The following is an 18,187-nucleotide window of genomic DNA, read 5'->3' as shown; positions in this document are numbered from 1 at the left end:
GAGACCGCCAACATGACACCACACATCCAGTTAAGGGTTCCACCAGCCAAGCATACAAGCCGATGTAAGAATTTCAAGGCAGATCGAATTGAAATGCTCTGATTTTAAGTGCTCTGCATTTCACATCCACACAGCTGAGCCAGTCTGAGGCTCGCTCTGGTTTAAAGCAAAAATAAGAATGGGGTGAGAAGGGATTCCTAAGCATGGAATGCTCCAGTGTCACCTGCAGGTACAGATATTCAAAGGCCACTGGGTCTTCCTGCAGGAGGTCCAAGGGGTCCTTGGGGACAAAGCACACTCTGAAGAGGCACCTGTAGTCATGAGAGTCTCTTTTCTGGACCACCTGCAACAGACAGAGGGCATCACACCACAAGCCCTCCCTCCACGAGCGCACAATGAGCCTTTGTTCCTGCAAACCCACAGGAATCGTTTAAAGCCCCTGGTGAGGGATGGTGCAGATTGTCCTTAATGAACACGAGGAGACTTTGCTAGGGCTTGTAATTTTATCTCTGATTCTTCATCTGTTTTTTTCTTCTCCCTGCAGTAGCCCAGAAGCCTTTTGACAGCAACACTTCATTTAAATACCCGCTGATCCCATAGGCTTGCAGTGTGACCAGGACAGAGGCCCTGGGGCTGCGTGATAACAGCAGGGAAAGGGGCAGGCTGCTCTGCTTTGGAGCTCAGTCACAAGACACAACAGCCCTAAACAGACCCCTGCATCATCACTGTAATGTCAATACAATGTCAAGACTGAGTTATACATCAGCATATTTTATTCTGGGCAAATCCTGCCCAGCGGAAATCCTCTGACCCATGTGCTGAGTGGTCTGACAGCATCAGCCACTGAGGGACCTGAACTCAGTGATCCTTGTGTGCACCTTCCAGTTCAGGATGTTCTATATAAGATTCCATGAACCCCTCTGCAGGGGACTGCCAACCAACAAACCCATCAGCACGGAGCTGAGACACCTGAGCAGGCACTTCCTCACAAACTGAACGAGCCCAGGACCACTGTTGGAGCAGCAGGGCTACACGAGCTCACCTCATGTTTACAGGACACAAGGTCCTGGCTCAGAACTTAATCCAAGTGGCCCCTGCCTGGATGAATGCTCTGACCACCCAGGGAACTGTGAACAGCAAGGTCATGCACAGCTGTCCTCAAGCTGTTGTAAGGCTCAAACAGTCCTCTGTGGATGGGCCAATGTGAAAGGAGGCACAAAGGATGTCACCCACAACTGCTCTACGTGGTCCAGGCAACACCAGCCCCTGGGTACTGCTCTGTGTGTGGGCACTCCAGCCGGGGCAGGGTGCTCCCCAAGTGCCACTTCCCCAGGGATGTGGGTGAACACCATGGCAGAGGTGGATGGCATCACAGGGGGCTGGGCTGAGCTCCCTGCTCTGGTGACTCCTGCAGCTCTTGGCTGCCTCTGCCCCTCACTGGCCTCTGTTCCTGGGGGACAGTGCCCCTGCAGGGCCATGGGGCGCAGGGGGGCCCGGCTCACCTGCGCAATGAGCTCCTCCTCGTGCAGCAGGTGGATCTTGGCCAGGCTGTACTGCTCCTCCAGCACCAGCGCGAAGTGGGCGATGCTGCGGATGGACAGCTTCTCCTGCAGCGTCAGCACAATGTCCTGGGGGCACAGGGGTCACACAGAGCTCAGGTGTGGCACCAGTACGGCTCACACCACCCTGTGTGACTCCAGCCTGCAGACCTGTGGAGCAGGGGACAGGTACAATGCATCCCAGCAGGGCAGCAGGACAAGGTGGGGAAGCTGCAGCTTGCCATGGTAAGAGTTCAGCAACATGCAAACTCCAAGGTGTGATAGGCATCAAATCCACCTCCTGGAGCTGCCTGTCCTGAGCTGCTCACACTCAATGTTTTACAGGTTTCAGCTGAGTGGTTTTGAGCACATTCTGTGACCCTTGACCCACGTGTTTGCTGTGTTTGTTCTTCCAGCTTTCTAGAACTCTACAACACTTGGGATGTGGATGCCCCATCCCTGGAAGTGTCCAAGGCCAGGCTGGACAGGACTTGAAGCAACCTGGTCTAGTGAAAGTTGTCCCTGCCCATGGTAGGAGGCTGGAACTGGATGGTCTCTAAGGTGCCCTCCAACCCAAATCAGTTTGTGATTCTGTGATTTGTGAAGAAACTACAAAGAACTGGTGAAAAACACTTCTCTCCAACAACAAAAAAAAAAAGAATTTGAGAGCATAATTGTAAAAGTCTTGCCAATCTGACTGAAACTGGTGTTTCACTTGTAATAGAGAATTCTGTCAATATACTAACTGTTATGGAAGTAACAAGGTTTACTTTAGGCAAAAAGAAAGTATCACCACAGGCTTGACTGAGCACAAAGTGAAACAGAAGCCTATGGAGTCACTCAAGCTTCTTGAGGTAAGCGTAAATGTTTAACTCATCTCAGTTTTAAGCCAGGATATCTCAAACCACAGAGGAATTTCTAGAAACACCTAATTTAGGAAGCATTTTATTCATTTAGGTGTTTCTGGAGGGCACTAATGAGGGCTGGTCTCAAAAACTGGGAAAACTTATTCCATGTCAGAGCTGAGAAACTCAAGTCAAAGACGAAGAGCTAATGCATCCTTTAGAAATCAAACCCTTGGAGACAGGCACTCAAATCTCTCTTTACCACTCACCTCCCCTTTCCCTACCTCCTCCTTGCTTTATTGCACTATTTTGTTTTTCCAGACCCTGCAAGTCAAAATACTTGCAGACACTTGCCTGAGAGACCACAATGGTTTTGTGAAGCTTGAATGAACCAGACAAACTCCTCCTTTTCTGAGGAAAGTTTTCACTGCATGATAAATGAAGTCCCTTTGCGTTTCCCCTTAATTTACTTTCAGCCTGATAACCCCTGAATGTCTGTCCATTGTGAATCTCTCCCACAGCATCTGCACTGGTGCAGGACACCACGTATCCTTTAAGTTATGACCTCCAACCACTGGGAATGGCCAAATCTTACTCAGTAAACTCTGAGCAGCTGCAACAATCAGGCCAGAAGCACTGGAAGTGTGTCAGCCTGTGTCCAAACAGAGCAGTGATGGGAAGGGCTGGATCAATGGCTCTGCAGAGGAACAATGCTGCAGGGGAACAATGGCAACCTGCCTGTGATGCCCCCAGCAGAAGTGATCTGAGGGAGGATCGCTCTTCACTCAGGAGGATCACTCCCTCACATGCTGCTCTTTCACCTGAGGGGGTTAATCAGTGCTCATGTCTCCAGAGGAGGGGAACATCCTTAACACAGACAACCCAGCGTGCCCAGCAGCAGCCAACAATCCCCTTCAGACCAGCTGGCCACTGCACCCCGGAGGCTGTGAGCGCCCTGCCCGCACCTTTGCTGATGGGTTGGATTGGGGTAGTGGGAACAGCCTGCTGAGCATCCTTACCTTCACAGTGGTGCTCCTCTCAAACCTGAATGCCTTCGTCTGTCCGTTCTCCAGGTACACTTTGAGAACATTGGGCATGAACAGGAGGGAGCTCCCCTGCAGAACAGAAGCAGCAGCTGGACCCTCGAGCATCCGGCCTGCAGGCACCAGCTGCTCTGCCTGGCACTGCAAGCCCTGGCATCCAGGAAAATCCTTCTCTACCTTGGCAACCCTCTTCCATGGCACCAAGCTTTATTCCTGATTATGCTTCTGGCACAGAATGACACAAAGAGAGCACAACAAATGCCTTTACCGTAACACTGTGGGCAGTGCAGCGGCTGCATGTGGCCTGGGAGCACCGTTCCGTTCCCAGCAGCACAGGAGGATCCGGCAGGCACTGAAAGCAGAAAGCCATCCTCCCTGCTCATCACCAAAACCCAGCAGTGCCTCCAGAAAACATCACCCATCACGGAGCAGCACAGAGCCCACACTGACACCATCCCACCGGCAGCAGTCACAGCTTCGCCCCAGGCGCTGCCCACACCCTCCACGCTGCCAGCACCGTGGGGAGCCTGTCAAACACACAGTGCTGCTTTCACTGCATGTTCCCCTGAGATTTGTAACCCTGGGGCTTTCTAAGCAGGAGATGATGCTACCAGAGTGTCCTGAGATAGGTCCCAAATGTGGGCCAAGGTGAGGACACACTCAGAAAGAACGTCTCTGTTGGGTGCTTTGAGGAGGGTCTGGGGACTTGGCCTCTGTCCTGCTGGGGCAGCCCAGAGCATCACTTTTCAGCCCTCTACCTCACTCATCAGTAGAGAATACCTCCACCTTTCCTCACAGTTTCACCACTGCTCCTCTGGTTGCTCAGTGCTGGGGAGGTTTACTCCTCCACTCTGGGACTTCCTATTCAGCATGTGTTTTTCATGTTCTTGGACCAGCACATGACTCCCATCACTTAAAGGGTTCATCTTGTCAACAGAGTCTCAGGGTTAAGAATGGTGTTTCTAAGACGATCTCTCCTGTGTTTCACTCACTGTGCCACACATTACAAACCTCACAGCCTTGGTCCCTCTAGACAGAGAGCCCATACACCCTGGAAGTACTGCCAGAGCAAACATAAAACCCTCCTGAATCCCTTCCTTGTTCCTCTCATACCCATTTTGTGGGGTTCAAGCTGCCTACGGTCACCACTGGGAAAGAAGAAGAGAACACTGCAGCTCTTCCCAGCCCCAGGATCTAACTCCTCTGTGCTAACTGGCCCAAACACGTAACATCTTTGACAGGTGTGGGATCCTCCATCAGCTCCAGGACAGCAGTGCCATTTTACACCAGCTGCACATCTCCTCTGGTAGCTCCCATGGCCACAGTTACCATGTGAGGGGGCCTTGCACAGCCAGCACACAACTTAACATCTGCACAAATTATCACCACTCTCCTGGTCAGATCCAATTATCCAGCCAGAACACCCAGAGAGGTTTCTCTCTTTCCATGAAGGCTATCAGAAGCTACTATGAATTAACCCTGAAAGCCTCAACAGCCATACCCCTCCTGTCCTGCCTGGGGTGAGGCTGATGCACCCCAAGTTACAGCAGCTAACAACACACTGCCTGGCGCTGGCCCGAGGGTCCCCAGGCGCCTGTCCCTTGCATATTGCTCAGTGATACAGAAATACATCATCAGTCTGTGGAAAGCGGAGGCAGGACAGCAGCGAGCCTCATTAATAATTGATGCTCCCAGCCCGGAGTTTCGGGTTTCAGCTGCAGAACGCAGCCGCTGGGATCCTTCCCGTCGCCACAAGGATCACTTAGCCGTGCTCCATTAGGATGACAAGAGCAGTATATTTACTGAAACAGGAGGCTGTACAGTTTTTCAGGGCCATAATGCCCATTTTGGCTGCCTTAGTACGTCAGTCCATGGAAAGGCGAGCAGCCGTTAAGCACTCAGGGCTGCTGAGGTGCATAGTGCTTTTCCAGAAAGAAATTATAAATATGCAACAAATCTATTTACTCTTCCTTTGTGCTAATCCTTCACTGCTCAAAGCAGGTTGCACGTCCAGATGGTGAAGAGGTAAGCTAACACCAGTGGGGCCCCAGCACCCGAATTAATTTGCCCTACCTTTCCGCTCTCATTAAATGAATAGCAATCTAAACACTGATTGTGTCCCTCTGCACTGGCAGAGGTATGATTAGCTCAGCACAGTGTTGACAGAGGCTTTAGGGAGGCACAGAGTGCAACATTCCCTCCAGAAGTACCTTCTTCACACCTCTCAAGAGCTCCTTTTCCAGACTCATTGAGACCACCCCTGTGATCAGTGGCTGGCACAGATCTGAGACCTCATGGGCTGCGACACCAGGGCCCAGCCTCTGGCTGACACAGCTCCACAGAACCTCCAGGCAGACACTTCTGTCAGCTCCCAGCTACAAGAAAAGCAGGGTCTGCTGGTGATTTCGAATCTGCCTGTATCCCACGATCAGTCCTACCCAAAGCTCTCATGCATCTCTGCCTGGGACCACTTCCTGGGCACATCCTCCCCTTCCCCATTCCCTGCCTGGTGATCTGGGTGTCACATCTCCCAACAGCATGAGGCATCTGTCCCAGGGAGGGCCCTGCTGCCACACTGCCCAGGCAGGGTCCCAGACACCCGAGGGATATGAGCACAGCCCTTGGGAGGGCAGGGACAAGCCTTGCAGCAGCACTGGCACACCTGGCAGCAGCATGGCAGGAAGGGCAGGATCCCAGGGTCCAGAGAGACAGACTGGCAAACGTTGGGAGGCATAGCTGACCCTTGCCCATCCTGCAGGGATGGCCAAAGGCGAGGGGGCCCCATGTGCATTCACACTGTGGGCAAGTGACGCCCATGGCACCTCTGGCTGCATCTCCGCCCATGTACAAGGGAAAGAGAGGAAACATCTGCCTTGGGAAGGCTCTGAGCTGTACCAGGAGAGTTCCACCAGCGACAGGGAACAAGGGACAGACAGGAAGGGAAAAGGAAAAGGGCCCAGTGGGCAGTTCATCGTTGATGCGAAGCAGAAAGGCCTGGTCAGACCTGGACGGCGGAACAGCACTAATGAGCAGGGGAGGAGAGAGGGGGATTTGACCACAGAGTTCTCTCATTCTGAAAGACAAAAGGAAAGCTCGGCAGAGCTAATGACTCCCAGCTGACCCCAGTTCACCCCACTGAGCTTAGAAAGTTACACAGAAAGAAAAGAAGACGCCCACAAGCTGTTCACACTTCAGGGAAGATAAAAGTGTTCTCACCTCTGCTCCAGGGAGACCAGCACAGGCAGACCCGTATCGGCTGCTACCAGCACTAGGAACTCGGTGCTGGGTCTGCAGCACCTCCAGCAAGCTGTGACCCAGCTCACCTTGCAGAGGGTCAGGTACAGAGGCAGCCGTGGGTGCTCTGTGGAAACCCTCTGCAAGGATATGACACCAGGCTGCCACCCTGCCAGCTCGGGAACACTGTCACACCTACCAGCAAGGTGAAGTGACCAGTGACACACCCTCTGAGCATGGTGTGACCCGTCCCCAGGAGGGGACAGCCCAACAGCACATAAACCTGGCACACACACCAGCGTTCACCTCTCATCTCTGGGCCAGGATTTGTCATGCCCACAGCTCAGTGTGGGGTCACCATGGATGGATTAGCACTTCGAGAGATGACAGCTGCCTCCTGCAGTGGTGAGGGGACGGTTTAAGGTCTGACAGGGGAACAGGACAGAAGCAGCGTATGTGGGCATTTTCCATCAGTCCAAGTAAGCACATCAGAGACAAAACCCTCCAGAGCCGCCGGTGCTTCCCCCCCGGCCCCGATCACCTCAGGCAGCAGCAGGGAGCATCTGCCTGGATCGTGTCCAGAGCAGCGAGCCCCGACCGCAGTGCCCCAGCCCCGGGGGAGCCCGCACCGCCTCCCTCCCGCAGCCGCGGCCGCAGCCGCGCTCCCCGACCTGGGAGTGTCCGTTCAGCAGCACCTCCTCCGCAAACCGCACTTTGACGGGGTTTGTTTTCAGCCTCGCCCTCTTCTCTGCGGTGAGGAACGACGACTTGGGACCACCCTGAAAGGACAGCGGAGTTTGGTCAGGGCAGCAGCCGCGGGCGGAGCAGAGCCCGCAGCGAGGGCAGGGGCACAGGCGGGGGCTGCTCCCACTGTGCTGCCTCGCACCCCACGGAGAGGGGTTCTGGGGAGCCTCTCAGCTCCCAGCCTTGCCACAGGCCCTTCTGACCTGCCTGGGCAGCGGCTGAACACAGCCCTGGCTGCCCAGGACGCGTGTGTGGCATGTGGCACACTGTCCCAGTGCCACTGCACGGTGCCAGCTGCTGCACTCAGGCGTCTCCCCACATGGCACAACGCAGCTGGACCCCGCGGAACAGCGGGGCTCTGCCAGCAGCTGGCCTGCACTGCGGCTGTACCTGAACCAACACACTCAGAGCTGGGCAGTGATGGGCAGACCCACGTGGGCAGCACCTCCCCGCTCTGCTGGGCTTCCCACAGTGTCCCGCAAACTGGAAACCATTCAGAAAACTGCCCACGGTGACACAGGCAACTTGACCACATTGCACAGTTGTCACATAACTTTGCTGTCACCATGACAGGGTCCTATCAAGCTCACAAGACACCAGATGTGTTCAGGAACTGTGCACAAATGCCACCAAATCCCTGTGCACACGTGGCCTGTAAGGTATGATGGTCCCCAAGAACAGTAGCACAATCCCTCAGCTTCTCCTACGCAGCTTCCAGGCAGAGCCAATCCTTCACCTGTCAGAAGTGCCCGTGCCTCCTGGCCTGCCACAGCCCCATCCTGCCCTGAGGACACGTGGTAGGGAGAGCGGATGGGATTTGGGAGGAGCTCCTGTGCACGTCCAGACCTTCCAGAGCCCACCAGGGTGCACGGAGCTCAGAGTCTCTCCCTGCAGCCCATGGCAGGGCCGGCCTGGCCCTGCACCAGGGGCGGTGAGGAGTCACTGCCCACTCTTCCCAGGCCCCTCCAAGGGTGCGTGTGACAGTAGAGGATGCTCAGGGCACCCTCATGGCTTTGGCCAGCCCCTCACAGCCTGCACATCAGTCCAGCCACCCCTCGACTGTGGCCATACCAAAGGGTGCCATGAGAGCCAAGGAAGGGCCACTTACAGACGCGCAGCGCAGGACGGTCAGGAGCAGCTCATCGCCGGCCTCCCTGCAACAGAGACACGCGGTCAGCCAGGGCCCGTGCCCCTCCCCAGCCCCTCTGGCCACAGCCAGGCACGGGGGACAGTCCACACCTGATGATGCTGGCTGCCCGCTCGACAGACACATCGTCCACTGCGGTGGAGTTGATCATGAGGAGCTGGTCACCCGGCTGCAGCTTCCCTTCGGCCGTGCTCCCTGAGGGCAACCAACACAGCCTGAGTCACAGCCAGACCCCTCCCACCAGGGGATCACAGGGTCATTTAGATTGGAAAAGCCCTCTAAGACTACGGAGTCCATCCATTAAGCCAGCACTGCCAGGTCCACCACTGACCCAGGTGCCACATCAGCACTAGGGATGTCCAGAGGCACTCCCTGTGAGCTCCTCCTCTCTCCCAGCACCTGCTTCCCTCAGCAACCACCTCTGGATGGCAAAATAAAAGGGGTTGAAGGACACTAGGTGGTAATACAGGCCGGTGTGTCCCTGCCTGTGTCCTTGCCCCCACCTGAGCTTCCCTCTGCCTCATGGAAAACCACTCCAGCATGTGCCTGTCCCCTTGTCACAGCCCACCACGCAATCCACTGGGAACCAAACATGGCCTGTGTAGCCATGGGCTCCCATCAGCAAAGGACAGGGTCAGAAGGGCAGGCTTCTTTGTGCCTCAGCTTTAGGAAAATGTTGATTCTTTCTGATTAGGAAAAAACAAAAGCACAGCAGAAAACCCCCCCACTTACACACCACAACTCTCAGATCATTTCACCATGTTTCACACAGGAAGGGGCACAAAGAGGGGTGGGAGGTGACAGAGGGTACATGCCCCAGCCTAGAGCCCCACCAACCCCCAAACAGAGGGCTGCCACACTCACATCAACGAGTGAAAACCACATGGTTTTGTGTAGCCATTAAAAAATATATATAAATAAGAAACAGATTCACAGTTTTTGACTTACACCCCTCCCTTCTATAGCTAGAGGAGCTGATCTGCTTGATTTCAGCACTGCCAGCACCCAGCACCAAACTTCTCCATGTTACAGGGCTGAAAGCCCAGGGTCTGTTCAGCAACAGATCACTGTGGCCACAGTGGAGTAAGATGAAATTCTCTAAGATAAGATTAAATTCTTCCTCTGCATTTCAGATAAAACACCAGGACGAACTTTCCTTTGAGCAGCCCTCTGCATCATGAAGGTCACCAGCGAGCAAGCACGGGCAAGGATCCACGGCATACTGACTCTGGCTCCACGCTGTCAGAACTGGGAGATGCCACAGGCACCCCGGCTTCCACCGGCAGCACTCAGGGGTCACACACCAACCTCAGAAGCCACAAACCTCTGCCAGGAGTTTATCACTAGGCCCCCTGGGACCATGCTGGGCTCTCAGACCCGGCCTCCAGGGAGGACAGGATGCTCACCTGCAGTGACAGAGGCGATAGTCAGGGGAAGGCTCGGACAGATCTCAAAGCCGTAGTGCTGCAGGACGAGGTCCTTGTACACGGTGACGGTGACTTTGACCCGGCTGGGGGGCTGGGCTGCGCTGTCCCCGGTGCTGTCCATCACCGGCACGTTTTCCCTGTGAGGTCACGAGATACAATCAAACACGATATAATCAGAGACTCTTTTTCAGAAGGACCTGGACCCACACACTTCCCTGCTCTCAGTGGGCTGCCGTGCTGCACTGAGGCTGGTGTTTCCTGGATACCCGGCTCTGCAGCCAGCAGCAACTCCCTGGCCTCCACAGGAAGTTGAGGACATCAGACTGGTTGTAACCACAACTTTCCAGTCATCCCAGCCCAGTGGTCACACAGAAGAGAGGCCCAGGTGTGCCCCACAGCAAGCCATGACCTCCATCCACAGGAAACAGCAGCACCTTCACCCAGCGAGGCAGCGAGAGAATGCACAGCTCTCGGCTTCTGCTGGGATCCACTCCAGCTTACGTGTGTTCACTCCACCCTAATGCCGACTCTCAGACCTCAGGGAAGGAAAGCAGCCATGGGCCAGGATCCCTGGTAAATACAGCCTAGTCTTGCCCAAAAATGTGGGCCCACAAAGAGAACCATGACCCCACCTTCGAGAAGAGCAAGTTTCACATGGAGCAGTGCTGTATTTCTTCCTCACAAAACCACAGCAGAGCAAGGCAGGAACATCAGTCCCTGGAAGCCAAGGGGGTTGCTTAAAAACGCTGTTGATTTCTTTTTCTGTGTGCATATTTCCCAAGAAGAGCGGAAACAGTGAGTGAGATCTGCAGGCTGTGCCAGCCCCTGTTCATTGGAACAGCCTTGTGCTGTCTCTGATCGAAGGTGATCATAGATATTCCTCCCACAAAAACCACACTTACCTGGGTGCGCTGTCCCGAGAGCGATGAAGCCATTTTGCTACCATTTGCTCTATTCTACATGTTTTTCGTGTATGGATTAAGCTAGTCTCCAAATCTCCCATTTACCTGGAAGTGACAGAAATCACAAGGAAACAGAATGACAAGTGACTGAGAAACTCTTCTGGATGGCTCTCAGAGTTACCAACACTAATTCACGATTAATTTGTAATACAAAGATCTGTTGGCACCTTGTGAAGACCAGAGCTTTAACAGAAGGTTAACACCTGTGGTGACAGTCACAGAACGCCCCTGCCCACCCAGCCTCTCCTTCCTGGTGCTCTTGGTCATCCGTGTCATGGTCATACTGCATTACCCTCCCATGGCAGACAGTGACATCTGTGCTCCTTTTCCACAGATTTCATGGATCCATGGGCTTCTTTTGGAGGTTCAAAGGCTGGGTCAGCTTTCCACCCCTAAACAGAGCCCACCAGACCATGAATCTTCAGCCAAAGCAGGTAACTGGTTTGATATTTGTGACTGCAAACATCAGTGGTAACTGCACACCCTAGCAGTGTGCCTTGCAAGGCACAGGAAGCCTGCAGCCATGTACCCCTGCCAATACTCTGAGCTCTAACCCTGGGAAGAACTGTGGGCTGTCAGTGGGCCTAACACAAAATGAAACAAAATATGTCTGTATCTGCCAGAAGTCGTGAAGAATATCAGCTCTTTGTATTTCAAACCCAAAACTGTTATATCCACCTTTCACAGCGTGTCTTCTGCTCAGCCTAGGCGTTCCGTACGTCCTGACCTCCTCCCTCGTGTCTTCTGCTGGGACAGGGAGCTCTGTGCCTCAGGGACATGCTCTGTCATACTGGGACAGCGGGCTGCTGGTCCATGGTAGAAATGGTGCTGTAACAGAAATATCACTAAGTTAACCTATGAACAGCAGAGATGGCTGGAAGCTCACACAACTGAGCCACGAAAGGTTTGTCTCAACAAAAACTGGACCTGTTCCACTCAGCATCTTCCCAGCCCATTGTCCTCCCCCAGCTCACATTTCCTAACCAAGAAGGGAGGGCAGGACCCACATGTGCTGGTACGCTCCTCACAGGGAGCCACTCCAGCCTGTTTTGCTTCCTCCCTGTTCAGCCATGGGCAGAAAATGGAGGAAATTCAGCCCTTCAGCAGTTCTTACACTGGGCACTCTCTGGGCTTTCTTTCTTACACAACACAATTCACCTTGCTCCTTCAGTCACACTGCTCCTACATCCGCTCCTGAGAAGCATCTCTGAACCACAAATGGGGACCTTTTGATCCAGCTGTTTCCAGAAATTACAGCTGACAGGATGGGAAATCTGACCCCTTTTCAGAGGGTGACCAGGAAGTGCCCACAGAAGGAGCAGAAGCCTGGAACACACACGCAGGATCTCTCCAGGGAGCCTGGGCAGACGGGTCCTGCTTGGCACGTCCCCTGTCAGCCCCAGCGTTCTGCGCCTGTAACGCTCGCGTGGCAGCGGCCGCAGCCTTGGCCTCTTTGACTTCACCTCTCTGCTCAGCAGCACAAAGTGCTCTGGCTTTCCCACTCCCCTCCAAAGACCTGAACGTTCCTTCTGAGCCACAGGAAGGCTGTGCCTGCAGGGGCTCCTTCCTGCCCCGGGCTCCGTGTCTGGGTGCCTGGAAGCCAACCATGTGCCGGTGCTTCCTCACCACCTCCATCTGCACCTCCACCCCTCACCCCCTCCCCTTCACTGCTCTGCAAAAAGGAAAGATTCCTCTCTCTGGGCTTCACAAAACAGAATTTCCAGAAAAAGTCTCTTAACCTGTAGGATAAGGAGGACAAGCCTGAAGAACAAACACGAATATTTAAAAACCCCAGATGGAATACTAATAAAAAAACCCCATGTTGTCCTTTCAGGAAACTGGAGTGTTTGGGCCAAACAACAGGTGTCTTGGAGGAGACAGCTTGGCAGGTATTTCCCTAAAACAATGCACAGCACCAGGAGCAGCCTCTGTCCCCACAGCATCCTCGGGGCACCCCACAAGCCACGCATGCGGAGCAGGACAGGGTCACCAGGATCACCCACCCTGCACACACGGCTGCACCTCTCCCCACCCTGCAATGTCCCACAGCAGCTCCAACCCAGGCCCTGCTCCCACCTGTCCTTCTGCAGCTATTTCTGAGCCAAGCCCCTGAGCACACCACTAAGCAGCTTGAGCTGGGATCCTGATACACAGAGATCCTTCAACTCAGCCAGAGGGAACTGACTCGACGGGGATTGTCATGGCCACCTGACCCTTCTGGAGAGCCACAGCTCAGTGTCTGGAAGGAAACCCGGGTGGGTGCCCCTGGGTCTTCAGGAGCAAAGCAGACCTGAAGGTCAGAGCCCACACCAGAGCTGCCAGCAGTGTCAGGACGTGCACAGCACAGATCTGACCAGCACGGGAAAAAAAACCATACCCACTTTCATGGAGAATACTTCATATTTCATGGGAAGTATTAATTCATCAAACTGAAATGTTCTGATGGGCAAAAGTTTTTCTGGTAATTTGGATGTTACACCTTTGTTTTAAGGCACTGCCTCCCACCAGAGCATGGCAGCAGGAGCGGCGGTGGGCACAGCAGCTCTGCTGCCCATGCTGACAGAGAAAGGCCAGACCAGATGTTGCCACAAGCTGCTGTAAAACCCTGGATGCTGTCCACCTGTAACTTCACTCATAGCGGCTCCTGGAAGCCTGCTTCCAAGTACTTGTTGTAATGGATGCCCATCAGCAGTGAATTGGATGGTCTCTGGCTGAGGGATGAACGGATCAAGAGCCTCCCTGGGAGAAGGACTTGGGCTGCTGGTGGGTGAGAGCTGGCCCTGCCCTGGCCGCGTGTGCTGGGACCCAGAAACCCCCCTGTGCTGGGATGACCCCCAATCGGGGGGGGCAGCAGGGGAGGGGGGATTCTGCTCCTCTGCCCCTCTCAGGTGAGATCCCACCTGCCTCCAGCCCTGAGGCCCAGCACATGAAGGATGTGGAGCTGCTGGAGCCAGTCCAGAGCAGGATCACAAAAATAACCACAGGTCTGCAACACCTCTGCTACAAGGAAAGCTGACAGAGCTGGAGTTGTTCCGCCTGGAGAAGAGAAGGCTTTGGGGAGACCTTAGAGCCCCTTCCAGTGCCTCAAGGCAGCTTATAAGAAAGACAGGGACAGACTCTTGAGCAGGACCTGCAATTATAGGACAAGGGATGATGGGTTTAAAGTAAAAGAGGCAGATTCAGACTACATATAAGCAAAAAACAGTACAGAGTGAGGGTGGGAGGCACTGGCACAGGCTGCCCAGAGCAGCTGTGGCTGTCCCAGTCCTGGAAGTCTCCAAGGTCAGGCTAGACAGGGCTTGGAGCAACCTGGGATAGTGGAAGGTGTCCCTGCCCATGGCAGGGGGTTGGATTAGATGGCCTTTAAAGATCCCTACCATCTCAAACCATGCTGTGGTTCATGACTGCACCTCTTGATCTGGTGATACATCCTCACACAGAGCAGCTCCGAGATGAAGCAGGGCTGATCCCTGCCCAGGCCACCCCAGCTCACCAGGTATGGTCTGCTCCTGCCCAGAGGGTCAGCACATCCCTGTCCTCCCAGACAGGGAGAAGGAAACTGAGCTCCTTCTTGACAAACGTGGCTCTGAGCTGCACCAGAAGACTCCTCTGGCACGACTGAGCGTCTCTGCAGCAAAGCTTTTGAAGGTCAGCCAGTTCTGATGAGACATGAGGACAGAACTGTAACTCACCTATTTTCCACAGAGCAGCTTCTGAAGATGTTCTTGGAGATATAGAGGGGGAGACAGCTGAGCCCAAGGACCAGGGTTAAAGCTCCCATGGCACTCTGCACTCCCACCACACTGGCTGTGCATATACAGGGAACATAATTCTTGCAAAAAGAAAATTAAGAAATAAAACAGGAAAAAAAAACCCAAACAGTATGGCCATCCTGTCCCTAAGCCTGTGATATCTGCCTGGGTTTTGAGGAGATGAGCTGCACTCATAGGGGGCTTGCCCAGAATGAAGGCCAGCCCAAACTGCCACACACACACGGTGCTGCTCTACGAGGGTCTCAGGCACAGCTGGGGACACTGCTGCCCAGGGAGGGTCTGGAACAGAGTCCTCGCCCTGGCCACGAGCAACCCTGTGTGCCACGGGCAGTCCCCTCGCCCATTACAGCAGCACACAGGAAACACTCCCACAGCACTGTGTGACGCTGCCAGACGTCACTAATGGGATTGAGCTCCCTGCAGACCAGTTTATCTCCCCCACCCTCAGGTCAGCTGCCATCTGATCACTCCCAGGGCCAGAGGCACAACTACTTCTGCCCTGCAGGGTGGCCAGGCTGGTCCTCTGGCCTTCCCTGGTTCAGGAACAGAACCTGTGCTGTGCCAGAAACCTGTGAGGTTCAGTACTTCTGTGTCATACCAGGCAAAGATTAACCACCAGCACACATCCCCCTGAAAAAAAATAATGAAAAAACAGCACTGTTGCTTTTTAATACTATTGCAGACCCAGGTTTTTGCATATAGACAGATGCTACCAGGAAAAAAAAAAAAAAACCAAAAAAAACCCCACCATAACAAGCAAACAAACCCCACTTTTAAAAAAACCCCCAAGAAACCAACAACCACCCCCACGCTCCATCCAGCTGCTGTAAATCAAGAACAGTCAGCAAGAGAATGTAGCCCTTGTCAGCCCAGGGAAGGCAGGAGAGATTCTGCACCTGCGTGTCCCCACTCTCCTCTCTGAGCTGACAATGGTGAGGTTTTACACAGACACACTCTGGCTCCCAAAGAGCAGAATTAGTTTTAAATTATGAGTTTCTGGGTACGCAAAGACTTCAGGCGCCAAATAAAAATGGTTTCAGCAAAGGCCGTACATCCTCGACTGGTTGGGGGCACGAGGGGAGAAGCAAGAATAGCTTTGTGCATGGTGCATTACACACAAACTGAAGGAAACAATAAACAGAATGTTCAAGGTGGAAAGGAGGAAAATCAATACTTCCCTCTTGAATAGCTTTCACTCCTAAAAATAGACTGGTGTGGAAGTGTGTGAGGACTTTCCTCCCTTCAGCTCCATCTCCCTGGACAAGAACTGCTGGCACGGAAGGAATGTTTCCTCCTGCTTCCCTGACTTACAACTCCTTTTCACGGTGAGGAAAAGAGCTGCCTCCAAGCACGTGGATGGATCCTCCTCCCCAGCCCCTGCACACACAGTGCCACAGAGTCAAGCAGCTCGCCCTCTGAGAAGCACTGTCATGTCACTGGCAAATTGCACAACAGGGGAAAACACACCAACAAAAGAACCCTCCCCCCCAAAAAAAAGGTTCTGTGCAGAACTCCACATCTTGTCACTGATCTCTGTGTCCTGCTGCACGTCTGGAACCAACCAAAGTGCTGTGGAGTTCAGCACTCTGGAGTATTTTCATGGCCTTCCTGGGACTCTCCACAGAGGAAAAACCTCAAGTTCAGGGCAGGCACCTCAGCAGGTGACACCTGTCAGTAAAGGTGATCTCGACATGTGCTGGGAAGCAAATTTGGCATGGCCTTTTGGCAAATGTCAAGAAAGGAAGAACAAGACAAAAGGGAAAATACCTGTACTTAAGCAATATTGATTCAGGAATGTTGTGCCACATACAGAGCCATTTCAGAAGAGACCAGAGCTTCTCTCCAGCTTTAGAAAGACATGCTTTCCACAAAGAGAGAGAGCCCAGAGCACTGAACAGCATTAAGCAACTGTTTGACAGCAGATTACTCAGGAAGAGTTTAGAGGGTAATTTACTAAACCTTATGGGAGCAAAACCCAGGATAAATTACACAGCAACACACGTGGAAATGTGCGCCATTTGCCTGCTCCTGATGGCTGAACTGGGGAGGCAGAGAGGACACAGGCTGGGCAGAGGGTTTGCCATGTGCTCGCTACCACTCACGCATGCCCTTGCCTCGGCCTGGCCTGTCACCCAGTCTGGCCCAGAGGTTTCTCACCAGTCTGGCCAGGTCAATTCACAGATGGGGGAATGAGGCAAGTGCCTCGCTAGCCAGTGTCAGCTGGAATTTAAGCAGGCAGAATTAAATGCTGCCTACAGACTTTCAGAGTTCTTTTATTTTCTAGCTTGTTTTTTCTCAAGTTGTACAACAGCTCTCCAAACATCTGCCTCTCTGCCTGACCCCACATGGGAACAAGAACAGAATCACAGAAAGAGATAAAGTGAAGGAAATGGTTCACTGAGGGCTTCCTAGCCTACATGATTGTAATTTCCATCTCTAAATCTGCAGAATCTCCTGGGCCAGCAAGTCTGCTCCTCTGGAACAAGAACTCCATGTCCACTGGGGTTCTAACATTTCCCATGTTACAGCCCCTTTAGACCACTCAGACTTAGCTCACACATCCCACTGGCACATTAAGTCTCACCCAAATCTGCCTGGAAGGAGAAACTTCAGGAGCTTCCCAGGACTGCAGCAAACACACCTGCAACAAGGAGCCACGAGAAGCTGTGAGATTGTCAGTAAAAACACACGATGCTTGGGAGATGGAGAGCAGCAAACACACCCAGAACAGGTTACACGGGCGGGAGCTGGCAGGTGAGTTTCCAGTATTTGGAGAGCCATGCGAGTGCAAATGGAGCAAACCTGAGCGCTTTGGGCAGTGGTAAAACCCTCTAACACCCACCAGAGAGCATGCACTGCCTGTCTGCCGTCCTTTGGAGCCCTGTGCCCCAGCTGCCCTGCGGGGACCACCACCCTCGGGGACGGAGATGCTCACACCGATGCCTCTGACATCCCCATGTTAAAGTCACTCTGTCTCCTGCTCCCCCCAGCTCAGGCGAAATCTCTCTCACAATAATTTCCCCATTATGGTTAAGAAGTCAAAATCACTGTCTGTGAATCCAACAGCTGAGAACTGTGGGGAGTTTTTTTGTTCTCTTGTTTTGTTGTTAGAGACAGCGGGGCGCACGGGTATGGATGGCTTCCTCGCACCGAAAAGAGAACCAGCCCACGGCGTCTGGGGCAAGATCGGGCAGAAATCGCCAAACCATCAGCCCAACGCGAAGAGAGGGGGACGGAGCCCGCGGCCCCGAACGAGAGACACCCGGGGGGAGCGGAAACAGCGGCGGCAGCGGCACCGTCCCGGCTCCGCGCCCCGGTGGGACCCGACCCGCCCGGAGAAGCCCCGCGCCCACCCCGCTCCCCGGAGGGTCGCGGAGCTCCGCGCCGCCCCGAGCGATCCCCGTTACCTGCCGCCGGGAGCGCAGCGCTGCCGCGCCGGCGGGGCACGGGCGGCATCTCAATGACAACCCCCGG

General features: G+C 53.9%; 1 protein-coding gene across 8 annotated transcripts in view; it reads right to left on the bottom strand.

Annotated features, from left to right (window-relative positions):
* FRMPD1 (FERM and PDZ domain containing 1) overlaps positions 1-18,187 on the bottom strand; it is a 27,223-nt gene extending 9,036 nt beyond the window's left edge. Inside the window, exons 1-13 of one of the 8 annotated variants that reach the window (XM_042023097.1) lie at positions 18,121-18,186; positions 17,298-17,354; positions 14,633-14,772; positions 11,619-11,768; positions 10,881-10,985; positions 9,958-10,115; positions 8,644-8,746; positions 8,513-8,558; positions 7,332-7,439; positions 3,695-3,778; positions 3,403-3,498; positions 1,503-1,628; positions 224-343 (exon numbers count right to left, since the gene is read on the bottom strand). In XM_042023097.1, coding sequence (XP_041879031.1) covers positions 224-343; positions 1,503-1,628; positions 3,403-3,498; positions 3,695-3,778; positions 7,332-7,439; positions 8,513-8,558; positions 8,644-8,746; positions 9,958-10,115; positions 10,881-10,981 — 942 coding nt within the window. In that variant the 5' untranslated portion in view covers positions 10,982-10,985; positions 11,619-11,768; positions 14,633-14,772; positions 17,298-17,354; positions 18,121-18,186. Of the gene's footprint in view, positions 1-223; positions 344-1,502; positions 1,629-3,402; positions 3,499-3,694; positions 3,779-7,331; positions 7,440-8,512; positions 8,559-8,643; positions 8,747-9,957; positions 10,986-11,618; positions 11,769-14,632; positions 14,773-17,297; positions 17,355-18,120 lie in introns of those variants that run through there. The other 7 variants (XM_042023095.1, XM_042023098.1, XM_042023100.1 and 4 more) reach the window with 7 other exon arrangements.

This window comes from Corvus kubaryi, unplaced genomic scaffold, assembly GCF_017639235.1.
Source record: "Corvus kubaryi isolate FWS band 111438036 unplaced genomic scaffold, C.kubaryi_AGA036_p1.0 37236, whole genome shotgun sequence".
Classification (NCBI taxonomy): Eukaryota; Metazoa; Chordata; class Aves; order Passeriformes; family Corvidae; genus Corvus; species Corvus kubaryi.
Note: the sequence above shows the minus strand (reverse complement) of the source record. Positions and strands in the feature narration are given on the sequence as shown.